General features: G+C 43.4%; 2 protein-coding genes across 3 annotated transcripts in view; one reads left to right on the top strand and one right to left on the bottom strand.

Annotated features, from left to right (window-relative positions):
- FAXDC2 (fatty acid hydroxylase domain containing 2) overlaps nucleotides 1-14,189 on the top strand; it is an 881,086-nt gene that overhangs the window by 190,941 nt on the left and 675,956 nt on the right. The gene's annotated exons all lie outside the window — the stretch shown is intronic.
- The window catches only part of CWC22 (CWC22 spliceosome associated protein), a 266,010-nt gene that overhangs the window by 247,818 nt on the left and 4,003 nt on the right, over nucleotides 1-14,189 (bottom strand). The window contains 1 exon segment of the mRNA XM_068131795.2: nucleotides 11,982-12,488. Within this exon segment, the coding sequence (XP_067987896.2) occupies nucleotides 11,982-12,488 (507 nt within the window).

Raw genomic sequence — 14,189 nt, 5'->3', positions numbered from 1 at the left:
ATATTAAAAATTCATCTCAATTTGGAATCTGAAACTGCATAACAAGCGTTACGCCTAGGTCCCCCGTCGGTGAAGTGATGCGAGTTGACAAAGTGGAAGACGCAGAAAACATGCTATGATATGATTTTTCGCTCAAGGTTCAGACATACATGGAGGCGGCCATCTTAGATTTTGACGTGGCGACCCAATTTTCAATGGCGTTCTTCCTTATGCCTAGATACACCCACACACCAGATTAGAAGTTGGTACTTCGCTTATTTTTCAACATATTTCGCTCACAAGGTTCAGACATATATATGGTGGTGGCCATCTTGGATTTTGACGTGGCGACCCAATTTTCAATAGCGTTCTTCCGTATGCCGAGATACCCCCACACACCAAATTAGAAGTTGGTACTTCGCTTATTTTTCAAGATATTCATCTCACAAGGTTCAGACATACATGGCGGCGGCCATCTTGGATTTTGACGTGGCGACCCAATTTTCAATAGCGTTCTTCCTTATGCCTAGATACACCCACACACCAGATTAGAAGTTGGTACTTCGCTTATTTTTCAAGATATTCATCTCACAAGGTTCAGACATACATGGCATCAGACATACATGGCGGCGGCCATCCTGGATTTTGACGTGGGTTGCACCCACACACCAAATTCGAATGCGGTCCTTCGCTTACGCACGCACGCACGCATGCCCGCACACAAACACGCATGCCCGGACGGACGGACGGACGGGAAAACCATAGTCCCCCTTTCGCTCCGCTGTGCGACGGGGGACAATAAGGATAAACTGCAATTGGAAAGACAAGCTGGTGCTAGAAAAGAATGTTCTGGTGCAATTAATCGGATGATAGGATATTTGTTTGGTTACCAGAATAATGCTCATTTGCATTCATTGTAGTTTTTGACTTCTCTCACGTTACAAGAGAGGGGAGAGGGGGGGGGAGAGGGGGGGGGGGGGGGAGGGGGGGAGGGACCCTGCCACCACTGTATACCACCTTAACCCCGATTTTTCTAATGCCTTGAACAAGCATTGGTACATCACGAGTGATGAAAGTTGTGATCGTTTCATCAAAATTGTGTGTGTTAGTTTAGGAGAAGAGAGCAAATACCAATCTTAAGGGGGGGGGGGGCGGTCAAACCCCCCACACATCCCTTAAATCCTGATTTTTTTAATTTATTCCATGAACAATCGATGCATTATGGGTGATGAAGGTTGTGGTCAAGTTTCGTTGAAATCATGTATGTAGTTTCAGAGAAAAGAACAAATACCTAGTTTGGGGTGGGTGGGGAGGAGGGTGGGGGGGGGGGGGTGGGACGCCACCGGAGATCCCCTTAGATTCCGAAATGCCGTGAACAAACTTGAGTTGCAACATACCAACTATAATTTGTGCCAAGTTTGGTCACAATACTATCAGTGCTTTCGGACAAGAAGTTGCAAATGTTTACCGACTGATGGACTGACAGATGGACGAACGGATGACGCGCCATCGCAAAAGCTCCCTGGAACTACATTCCAGGGGAGCAAAAAATTAGGTGCGTAGATGAGAGGAACTCCCTCCCCCCCCCCCCAACCCCCAACCCCCCCCCCCCCCCCCCATTCTCCTCCCACCCACACCTTTCCCTCCTAAATCCTTTTCCCAATGGTGAATCCTTCCAATCTTATATTCATGATAACAAAGAAAAGTTTTCATGAAATCCTTCTTTACGTTTTTGCAGTTCTTCCGACCATTTATCCACATTTTAAAACTGTTGAGCAATGTGCATCATCCATTCTAGGAGGAAAATGTCCGTAAAACAAAGGCCTGCATTCAAGATCAGTGAGTGTATCACAAGTGAACTTGAGACAGTCGGAAATAATAAAGTCCATGCAGTGCGCTCCACATTGTCATCGAGTATCTGGGGAAAAGAAAAGTGATGGGGAAAAAATGGTGCCACATGTTCATTCTCAATGAAGAGCAGAACCTGAACCAGCTTGCTCGGTTTCAACGGTATCTTCAGGGATTTTGTTTAGGTGACGGGACATTTTAGGTGACAGGTGACTTCTGGCACTTCCTTTGGGAAGGGGAAGGCTCACTAAAACTGCCTGGGGAAGTTGATCGAAACACACAAATGATGGAGACAAACCTGGTGGCATAACTAACAGCCAGAAATGGAGGTATTATTCAGAATTGAAAGGTAAGACTTCTCACTATCCTACCAAGGACAAAACAAATAAGGGATAATCATTTCACCCCACTTATATATATATTTTTAACCATATTTTATTCCTATTGAACTACCCAGTTCCACATGGTTTAACAGTGATTGGAGACTACTGCAATATGGATTTGCATGATAATGTGAGCTCTGCAGTGTGCAAAAACCTTTCAACTCTCATGAATGCAAAACACCACAATTGTAATATACAGGTTAATTATAAGGTACTAGCAGAAGTACCCGGCGTTGCCGGGCGGGAGAGGAGGGGTGGGGAAGGGGAGGGGGGAAGGGGAGCAGTCAGAAGTGGAAGCTCTTTTATGGAAAATTTATATCTCAAAGGGGAGGGGGAGGAGGGGAAGGGGGGGAGGGGTGGGGAGGGGGAGGGGAGGGGGGAGGCAGGAGAGAAGGGGAGCGGCTCACGTTTCTGAGTGAATGTGACTCACGTTTCTGAGTTAAGTGTGATGCCGATCAGGAAGAAGAACAAGCCGTACTATCAAATTCGTATACTTCCGGAATTGTTTGATTTATTTGTATTCAAATGTCTAGTAATTGTTTTGTATTTCTTTATGCGAATGTGTACTTGCATATAACTGTCATTAATTTTAAAAGGCTTCGGCACTATCAAACGAATTTATTTTATTTTTATTTTTTTTACTTCAAAAAAACGAACTTTTTTTTTTCAATGTTTTTTTTTTTTGCCTAAAACTCTCCCAGGCACTCACTGATGAACCTCTCAAAGTTTGATGACGATCCGTTCAGCCATCTCTGAATAAAACGCAGACACACACACACAGACAACTTGCGTTTATATTGTTGTGGTTTTAGAACCCTCACTTTGTAAATAATAATTCTTGTAAATATCCCATCATTTAAAAGGTTAAAGGTTGCACCCTTAGTTAGTCCATATGCAACACGTAGGCCACCATAGGAACTTTAGTTATTTCCTTATTATGTGTCAGATAAGACCGTGTTCCCAATAGTTGAATCTGCGTTGTGTCAATTAAATAAGAATAGGCCCTTCCGTTCATTTTGCAGCCGCTCTCTCCAAGCTACGCCATTATGCGCCCCTACAGTCGGGGCTTGTCTCTCCCCAAATTGTCACGTGGTTTGATTAGCAGCGTTCGCTGCATTGAGCCTTCGTCGCCTTAGCGCTCGCTCCAAACGCCATTGACCATGCGGTCTCAGGCCGAGGAAAAAGGGGGCGGGACACAAGAAAAAGGTGTGGCCCTGTCAACTCGCCGTCAAGGGCGGAGCTGGTAAGCCCTTACCCGCCAACCAGGGCTGAGGTGAGCTCGCTGGCAGGCGTGGTTTCCAAGCGCGCGCATTGATCTTGAAGCGCGTTATATAAGCGCCAGCGCGAGCCACTTTAAGAGTTGACTCGGGTTGGAGATGGCGCTTGGTGGGGTCTGGCTGAGAGACGAAGCTGCGCAGAGCACTTTGACGAACTGCTTCGGAAAGCCCTTGTTGAACTCATGAGAGAGAGAGCGTTGCTCGATAAACGTATTACGTACGCAGCATCCCAGACCCTCGATATATGCAAGGTCCGCTCGCGGTCGGCGACACGCGAAGCTGCCTGCCATTCTTCGCCCGCGGAACCGGAGCCTGGACGGAGTCGACCTACCTGGAACCATCTACCTGGACCTTCCCCCCTGCCAGGTACCATCCCGTGTGAATGTGTATGCTCGTCTGGGGTCGTTAAGTTAAGACTGTTTAGTTAAGCCTGCCCTGTGTCATGCTTCTTCTTCTTCTTCTTCTTGTATATTCCTTTCGTTTCCTCTTCTTCTTGATTGTAAATAAATTCACCTGTTCTTCCTATACTCTGGTTTCTTCTTACCCGATCGCTTTAGTCTTTTCTCAATTGAGTACCTGTGGCACGATTTCGGAACCGCTAGAATCGGGGTGGTCTTTGTTAATGGCTCGGGCCGCGGATTGCTAACCACTCGGCAATTTCCATCTTATCCGTGGTTCGAGCGGGAGTTATTCCCTCGTTTCCGGCGGGCGTTAGTACTTAGGTAGCAGCGAACCCCTAGGCCTAGCAAACCCGACCTAACGCCGCGCCGGGAAGGACGTTATAGCTTCCCAAGGACTCGGGACGGCCAGCTTAAAAGACAAGGGGATTAACCCCCCCTTGATAAGGGGAGAGCCGACCCCCGAATCCGTAACAATATATAGATACAGATGCAAAGTGAAAATAATTTGTGAGAAAGAGTGACAACGTGCATATAGGATTGATAAATTAATCGTTTAATAAGATGTGGAAAAGGCCCAGGCATGATGGGCCAAATGGCCTTATTATACCGCTTCCTTTGTGTATGAACGTATATAAATCATTGTATAAGCTCATACATAGATGAGTGGATAGAATCGCTGCAATCTGGGTGTTTAAAATGCAAATATAATTATGCTATGTGGTGTGATCTTCAGCATGAGCCCTCATTTACGATTCTTTATTGTACAGGTAACAGAGCTGCGAGTCATTGGAACAGGAAAGGTGTGTTGATACAGGACATTCTGTAGATAACACAAACTGTAGCTACTTTGCCAGTAACACACAGGATGCTTATTGATTTGGAATGGTAATGAGCTTAGTGGGTAGCTTTGACCTGGATGGAATGAGCATCCCAAGCATTTTTCAGACTAGTGGGCCCGTTGGTTCATTGGACCAAATTTTCATTTGTCCTCACAGCCTTGTAGCACACCTGTTTGCTGTAGTGCTTGAGTTTTAGTCTGTCTTTCACCAGGCCCCGATGTGGTTGGGACAGTGTGGGGATTATACGTTTGTGATTACTATTATTGCCAAAGATGCTACTATTATATATTGTTGTTAATATTATTAGTGGCACTGCTTTGGCACTGCTCTCTCCTCATTTTACAAGACCTTCAGGCAGTGGCACTGATCTCTCCACATGGAGAAGGGAATATAAAAACTTAACCAAAGAAAGCTTGCTTCACTTAGGCTTACCTGCCTAATACAGCAGGTTGGTCATCCATTTCTGCAGTTGAGAAAAAACAAAGGAAAATAAATTAATAAACAACAAGAAGTCTAACAAATGTAACATCAAGACACTAAATTTCGGTGCCTGGAATGTGCGCACACTGCAAGACCACAACAGCCGCCTCGAACGTTGAATAGCCATTATTGGCCACAAATTGTTGCGATGTGGGATAGACATTGCAGCACTCAGTGAGACTTGTCTACCTGGTATATCCCCATCTTGAGGAATGAGGCTCTGATTATATGTTCTACTGGAGCGGCAAGCCAGAAAGTGAAAGTAGTCAGGCAGGTGTTGGTTTTTGCGATTAAAACCAAACGTATAAACCTTTTAATGCTGTCCCAACTGATATCAGTGAATGTCTCATAACTGTGCGACTCAAACTTGAACGCAATGCTGCCGTCAGCAGCGCATACGCCCCGACAATGCTAAACATAAATGAGGTCAATGAGCAGTTCTACGATGATCTTTCAGCAGTCATACAGTTAACATCTCATAGTGACAAGCTCAGTTTGTTTGGGGACTTCGACACCCGAGTGGGACATGATTATGCTGTGTGTAAAGATTTGATCGGACATCACCGCATCAGCAAAGCGAACTCCAATGGAATTTTGCTGCTGACACTATGTTCAACCAATTAACTCATCATTACAAACTCCTTGTTACAACAAGCTGATGAATACAAAACTACATGGATGCAACCATGCTCTAAAATTGGCACTTCATTGATTTTGTCAATGTCAGGCAACGCGACTGGCAAGATGTCAAGCACACACATGAAGTAAGAGGCTCCGACTGTTAGTCTGACCACAGGCTTGTTTGGAGTAAAATGTCTCTCAAGATCAAGCCTCCCGTGAGAAGGCAACATCTCAAGCCTGCTACAAACACAAAGCAGCTTAAATGCATCGATGTGCAATCACAGCTTCAGCATTCTCTCAAATCCACCTTGGAACAATTTCATCTACCTATAATTATATTATCAATGCTGAAGTGGGAGGGCCATTGTACAAGACCTTCAGGGCATCTTCTGACGTTCTCAGTTTCGTTAAGCGTTGTCACAAAGACTGGTTCAACGAGAACGCCTCCCCCGTCAACAGTTTACTTAACTCCATGAAGGTGGCTCTTCTATGCTGGTCTAAAGGCAGTCAGTCTATGGACCATCTTCTTGCAGTATTGCTGCACTCCGTAGCTCAGATGGCCAACACATCATAGATCAAAACAAGGTCCCGGAGTGCTACGCTGAATACTTTAACAGTGTCCTCAATTGCCCCTCCTCCATCTTGAATGTGGCCATTGATTCCCTTCCCCAGTGGCCTACATTATAAGACCTTGCCTGCCCTCAGACTAAAATAGAGACCAGAGCTATCAGAGATGGCATCTGGAAAGGCACCTGGTGATGATGGTATCCTCTCTGAGGTTTTCAAGTTTGGTGGTGCCAACATCCTCACCCGACTGACCCAACTCTAGAATACCATCTGGAGTGAGGAGTCTGTACCCCAGGTCTTCAAAGATGCCACAATTGTTCCTCTGTGCAAATGCAAAGGTGATAGGTCATGTGTCGACAACTACCGTGGCTTGGTGTCGTAGGACTACTATCTATTGCTGGAAAAAATACTTGACTGCATCATTCTTAATCACATGCCACCAACAATTGTCAACAGCATCACCCCAGAGAGCCAATGCGGCTTTCCTGCTGGACATGGCACGACCGATATGATTTCTCTGCTCATCAACATCATGAAAAGAGGAGAGAATAGGATCGCAATCTATACATGCTCTTCGTCGACCTTATAAAAGCATTTGATTTAATCAGTAAAGAAGGCCTGTGGAAGCTATTGTACAAAGTCGGCTGTCCCACTAAGTTGGTCAACATCATCAGATCCTTCCACGCACGATGGCATGGTTGCTCGTGTGAAGGACAGTGGATGCACTTATGAGTCATTTCCTATTACCAACGGCACAAAGCAAATGTGTGTCCTCGCTCCCCTATTATTTAGCATTGTGTTTTCTTCTATGCTTCATGATGCCTTCGAAGATTGCACACGGTCAGTGATGATAAAGTTTCACACCGACTGTGGTGTCTTTAATGTGCAGCGTCTGAAAGCCAAGTCCAGAATCATGGAAATGTTGCTCCGTAATCTACTTTTCGCCGATGACTGCGCACTCTTCAGTCATAATCTCAAATATATGCAATTTATTGTCAACTCCTTTGCACAATCTGCTCGTTGCTATGGCCTTATGATTAGCCTCATGAAGACAGAGGCTATGTTTCAGCCGAGACCAGAAGATGCATATACCGTCCCATCCATTACCATGATGACACACCACTCAAACTTGTAGATAAGTTCTGCTACCTTAGGTGTCCTTTCTCAAAATGCGATGATTCACGATGAAATAACATCAAGACTTGGTAAAGCATGTGTGTCCTTTGGAAAATTGACACATCACCTTTGGCATGAACGTGCATTCACCTGGACACCAAGATAAGTGTTTATCGCGCCGTTGTCTTATCGACACTCCTGCACGGATGTGAATCTTGGACAACTTATTGTCGCCATATCAAACGCCTCGATCAATTCCATATGTGATGCCTTCATAAGATTATTGGCATCACCTAGCGAGACAGAACACTCAATCCGAGACTGCCGTCATATCCAAGGAATTGAGTATTTCCTGATGCAAGCCCAGCGTCACGGGTCAGGACACCTAGCACACATGGATGACTATAGAATCCCAAGAGCGTTTTTCTATGGACAACCTAAATTTGGTAAAAGGTCACGTGGTGGACAAAGAAAGCCCCATAAGGACATCCTTAAATCTACACAAGTCTTGTGCCATTCCAGTTTTCACCTGGGAACATCAGGCCACAAAAACAGGTCAGCTTGGCACAGCATTTTCTGCAAAGACCTGGACCACTTTGAATGTGGGAGACTTGCTATCGAGAGACAGTGGAGGTAGTAAAGGAAAACCTGCCAACGTCCATCTCTGCAAGGACCAGTCTATAACTGCGATGTTTGCAGTAGATGCTGCATGGGTTCCGCATTGGACTATACAGCCATCACACAATGAACAAAGCTTAGTGAGCACTCCAACAAAAGGAAGAGATTTGTCGAAAGTGACGATTCACACCATCATACTTGTACCAACTTTGGTCAAAATCCCATCAGTGGTTCACAAGTTAGCTCGGTAACAGAATTTTATTTAAATATTTAATTTTAAGAGATTCATTGAAAGTGACAACTCACATCATCATAATAATCATCATCATTATTAGTAGTATTAATTAATGTATACTTTGTTACAATGTTATCGTTGTTTTTGGTGTTACTTTTGTTTTTAGAATGCCATGCCATGGAAGCACATATTAAACTGCTATATACACCTTAACAAGGCATGCGTTTAAAACATGGGAATTCTTCCGGATTATTTATAGTCAATTAACCTCATCAACTCAGGAGGTCATGACAATCATTTCGGCGTTTCACATTCCACATCAGAAAGCTCCAGTAAAACTGCACAAGCCACACACACAGCCTACAACACACACAACACACACGATGTAGTGAAACGTAGACAACGAAGCTAGCCCAGGTGCAGTAACATCGTCTGTCCACTACAGTACTCTCATAAATATCCACTCGCTGACTGCGAGGGTCAGACCTGACATCGGAGACCTGAGACAATTATATGCTTATTTAGGAAGGTGAGAAATTACGTTGGCACGAGGCTTGCTTATTTGTATCCAATATGATGTATACCCTTAATGCTTAATCGAGAAGTGAAATGATGGTTGCCATGTATTCTTTCTAGATGCTGTATGAGATTGATTCAGATTAAACTCGGAAAGAGAAAGCTGTTGTGAGACTTTGATGTTTACAACATACACAACATACACAACACCCATACACACAACACCCATACACACAACACCCATACACACAACACCCATACACACAACACCCATACACACAACACCCATACACACAACACCCATACACACAACACCCATACACACAACACCCATACACACAACACCCATACACACAACACCCATACACACAACACCCACAACACCCACACACCCACACCCACAACACACACACACCCACAACACACACACACCCACAACACACACACACCCACAACACACACACACCCACAACACACACACACCCACAACACACACACACCCACAACACACACACACCCACAACACACACACACCCACAACACACACACACCCACAACACACACACACCCACAACACACACACACCCACAACACACACACACACACAACACCCACACACACAACACCCACGCACACAACCACGCACACACACAACCACGCACACACACAACCACGCACACACACAACCACGCACACACACAACCACGCACACACACAACCACGCACACACACAACCACACACAACCACACACACACAACACTAAATGGGCATGGAAAATGGACCCACTGCTTACAAAACAAAATTGTAACGAGAATGGCACTTAGTAGAGAGCATACCTCCTGCAGATCAACAGTTTACGTTTTGTATCCCAGAGTCGACCAGAAAATCACAATACAGAATCACATTTAATCAAAATCATCCGTCCACAACTTTTTGACATATCCGGCTTTGTATCGGTTTTGGCCCCATCTCCCAATGGTGAAGAATCATTTAAAAAATTATACTAGCCGGATCCGAATCTTCACAAAAATTGAATAGATTCTTTATTGTCAAACAAACAACCTGTCCACCAAGTATCGTCCAAATCCATCTATAACTTTTTGAGATATCCTGCTATGTATTGTTTTTGGCCCTATCTCCCAAAATGGTGAAGAATCACTTTAAAAATTCTACTAGCCAGATCCGAATCTTCACCAAAATCTAATCATTTCGTCCTTGTCACATACACTACCTCTCTGCCAAATTTCGTCCGAATCCGTCCACAACTTATCGAGATATCTTGTTCACAAACAAAGACAGACAGACAGGGGTGAAAACATATCCTCCATCCACCTTTGCTGGCAGAGGTAATTATAATAAATTCTATATTATGTAGGGAAAGTACATAGTATGTATGCGTGTGTGTGTGTATGCATGTGTGTGCGCGTGCGTGTATGTATGTATGTATGTGTGTATGTATGTATGTATGTATGTGTGTATGTACGTGTGTATGTATGTATCATCTACTCCTCAGAGAGGATTTGACCAAGGAAGGGGAAACTGTCAGGGGTTTACGAGGGCACCCTGGAGTTGTGTTCGTGCAAGTTTCGTTATATTCAATCAAGTTTTGAAAAAAAGAATTTCGTCCATCTTGACTTTCTTTGGGATGGGAGAGTGGGGAAAGGATGCATTTGCAATTATTCAAGCCATATAACCACGATAAGAGGAACAGATCACAATGTACTATATATTTATGCACATAATCAGTGCACGTTTTTGCTTCATCTATGTAACCCAGGTTATTTTTCTTTTCTGGAGCGATCGAAGAAGCGGTCTATTGCCTATACATTGCCTTCAAGCAAAGGAATGTATCAGAAGAACGTGTTGCTTGCTTGGAACAAGATCGCTCTTCGGGCAAGTACTCTGCGAGTAATAATAATTTTCAAAATTCTAACACACAGATGCAACTACTTGTCTAAAGCAGCAAGCACACCCAATCCATCACCCTCTCCACATCCCTCACCCTACCCCAGCCCAAAACTTTCTTTTTTTTGTCTCTGCCAACATGCAACACAATTTTTACCCAATGTACTATTTAAAAATAAAAAATAAAAAAAACCTTTAGAGGCCATTTTTCCCCGCTAAGCGGGGGTTGGCCTTTTTCGGGCACCGTGGTTGTTGTTGTTTTTGTTGGTCCCCTTTTTGAAGCAATGTTTTACGGCCGGATGCCCCTTCCTGCCGCCAACCCTGTTTGTCGCCTTTTACGACACACAGGGAATTACCAGTGGACTGGTACTCAATTAGCCGACCTCGGAAGGATGACAGGCTGAGTCAACCCCCCTGGCGTTAATTCAGCGATCGACCGGGATTCGAACCCAGGATCCTAGGATCCTAAGCTGGCACCCTAGCCGCTAAGCCAACACCAGGCTACCCAATGTACTATAGTTGTTCTGAAAAGCAAGGAAGAATTCATGCAGTAGGCGTGCTGTATTTGTGACAAGATATCTTACATCAAAATAACTGGAATAAATAGCAACGGAAAGAAAGTGACATCAAAGCTTCAAAAGCGAAAAATGAAAGGGAATAGACAATTTTTTGTATACAGAGACAAAGCTCGTGGAAGAGCTAGACCACTGAGCAGAATACAACATAACAAAAGGAAAGAAGGGGGAAACATCAACAGCAGGGTTGAAGGACAAACTATATAGGGATACTTGGACAAACACAGGGTGTGGGGAGCAATGAGGGGTAGGAAAGAACACATGGGGTGGACAACATGGATACAGAAGAAAGCATGAACCGTGACAAGGTAGGGTCACATTAGAAAGTACATATACAAATTATTCACCTAACAATGTAGGGGAGGGATTATTTATAAAAAGAGAACCAACACACTGTGCTGTGCAAGCATGGGAATGAAAAAGTGCTTTGACATGTACATTGGTCGAAATCAAAGTTCAGAAAAATTCAATTAAAGCCAAGTTACTTGATACAGAAGGTAGATGGATGAACATGAACAATGTAGATGAACATTTGAATGATTACAAGTGAGAAGGAATCATAAAATAGGAGTTTATAGGCATATGAGAACACATTTGCTACAAGATAAAGAAACACAAACCTTGGTCAATGGACATGTCCTGTTCATCTTCGCTCTTCCCTGATGGAACATCCTTCACGAGCACCTCACCAATGGATTGTGTCGCAGCTTCTAAAAGCAAATGTTCTTGGTGTTTTGGAGTTCCATCTGGAGTTCTATCGTTAATGTCTTTTCCCAGCTGAACAAAAGCAGCATCACATCTTGAGCTTGGACTTGGACTTCTTTGGTGCAACTTTTCCGTCTCATCCGATTGTCCTTTTGTTTCCAAGGAGTCTTTCCTATGACTGTGCTGCCCTCCTTGATCATCCTTCTGGGTTCTTGTACCTTTGTGACGACCTCGCGAGCCATGACTTTTGGCAGGCGGTGAGGTGCTACCACTGCTCTTGCTACTGCTGCCACTGTCACTACTACTACTACTACTACTGCTGCTGCTGTTGCTGCTACTACTACTACTACCACTGCTGCTGCTGCTGCTGCTGCTGCTTGATCGTCTCTTTCTGGATGATTGTTGTTTATCTTGACTTTGATCTGGTCAAAAAAAAAAAGGTCAAATTATATACAAGGATAGCACAACTTCAGAAATAAATCATCATAAACTGAGGGTAAAGCAAAAAGCAAGCAAAAACTGCAATGTACTTCACCAACTGAAAATGTTTCATCCCATTTAAATCAAACATGAGAATTTCGACTTCACTCCTAAGATGCACATAATTAATGACAACACGTTCGGTGCGAGATCATATCAGAATTTGAGAAAGCAAAATAACTTAGTTGCACATTTGCCTGAAAGTAGTCTAACTGAGAAATGTCAAGTCAAATCAAACGATATTTGAGATCACAAAGCGATCGCCAAGGGTAGGCCTCCCACGGCACCTGCGATCCAATGATGGCCATATTTTTATCGGACCACCATATGACCCTGACCTTCAACATTTAGGGATAGCGTGTAAATTAAGAAAAGGTGTCCCATCTACATTGTATCCAGAAAACTCAAAATCATGAAAATCAGAGGAACAGTATGCAAGTTATGATCAAAAAGATATTTGCACTTCATTTGCACAATCCAAAAAAAGTAGATCAAGGACCCAAACCAAATATTAGCTGCACTTCAGTGCAGGTCGACTATTATGATGCAATGACATAATGGAAGGCCAAGTGGTCTTTGAGATACCACATTGGCAAAATTGGGTGAGGACAAAAACTACTTTTATTTCAGACCACCGTTTCACCTCGACCTTTAACCTGGAGGATATGATGTAAATCAAGCACAATTGTGCCATGCTCTAGGCTATCCAGAGAGGACAATGTTGTTCCAATCAGACAAACCGAAGTCCAGTTTTGGTGAAAAATGTTAAAATGTCTATAATTGGGTCATGGCCTTAAAATTAGGTCAAAATCAAAAAGTATGCCATCCCCACATACTTTTATTTACACTGTTGATGGAAAATATAATATCTGAAAGTCCCAGCTCAGCATGGACTCGGACATACAGCTCGAACATACAGCTCGAACATACAGCTCGAACATTGGCAGGAAAAAAAACCAACATGATGGTTTCATTTTCCTTGGGATCTTAGAAACTCTGGGGTACCATTAAAAATTGGAGCACTAATTGTAGAACCAAACCTGGCAACAGCTATAAGTCTTCCCCTATCCTAAAGGAGGCTGAATTACAAAATTTCCATCCTGGCAAAATGAATACTCACTGTATTGTGCAAGGCACGTCCTTTTATAGGATATACGTTTTTGGACAATTTTAAAATCCAAATGATTTTATCCTAAAAAATAGATCATTACCCTCACCAGAGGGTACTGCATTTGGGTCCATTTGTCTGTCTGTCTGGCCACACAATGTACTAATTTCAGCCACAAACTAAAATGTCTGTCTGCTGTATGAACATAAACATACACTACCAGTCAAAAGTTTTAGAACACCTCAATTTTTCCAGTTTTTATTGAAATTTATGCAGTTTAATGTCCAGTGAATAACCTGAAATGGTACAAAGGTAAGCAGTAAACTGATCGAGGTAAAAAAAAAAAGTTTAGGTTAGCAAAACGGGAAAATCATGTAAATTGCACAGTTATATTGTAAAAAAAAAAAAAGGCTTTCTTCAGGGAACAAGTAATGGGTTAACAACTTACAGCTGTTCTGCAGCAATGTAAGTAAATTAAGCCTTGAAAGTTGATGCAAACAATTCCTCCAGGTGTCCCAACCTCTGCTGATTACTT

The sequence above is a fragment of the Myxine glutinosa genome, chromosome 1 (genome assembly GCF_964187855.1).
Source record: "Myxine glutinosa chromosome 1, kmMyxGlut1.1, whole genome shotgun sequence".
NCBI lineage: Eukaryota > Metazoa > Chordata > Myxini > Myxiniformes > Myxinidae > Myxine > Myxine glutinosa.
Note: the sequence above shows the minus strand (reverse complement) of the source record. Positions and strands in the feature narration are given on the sequence as shown.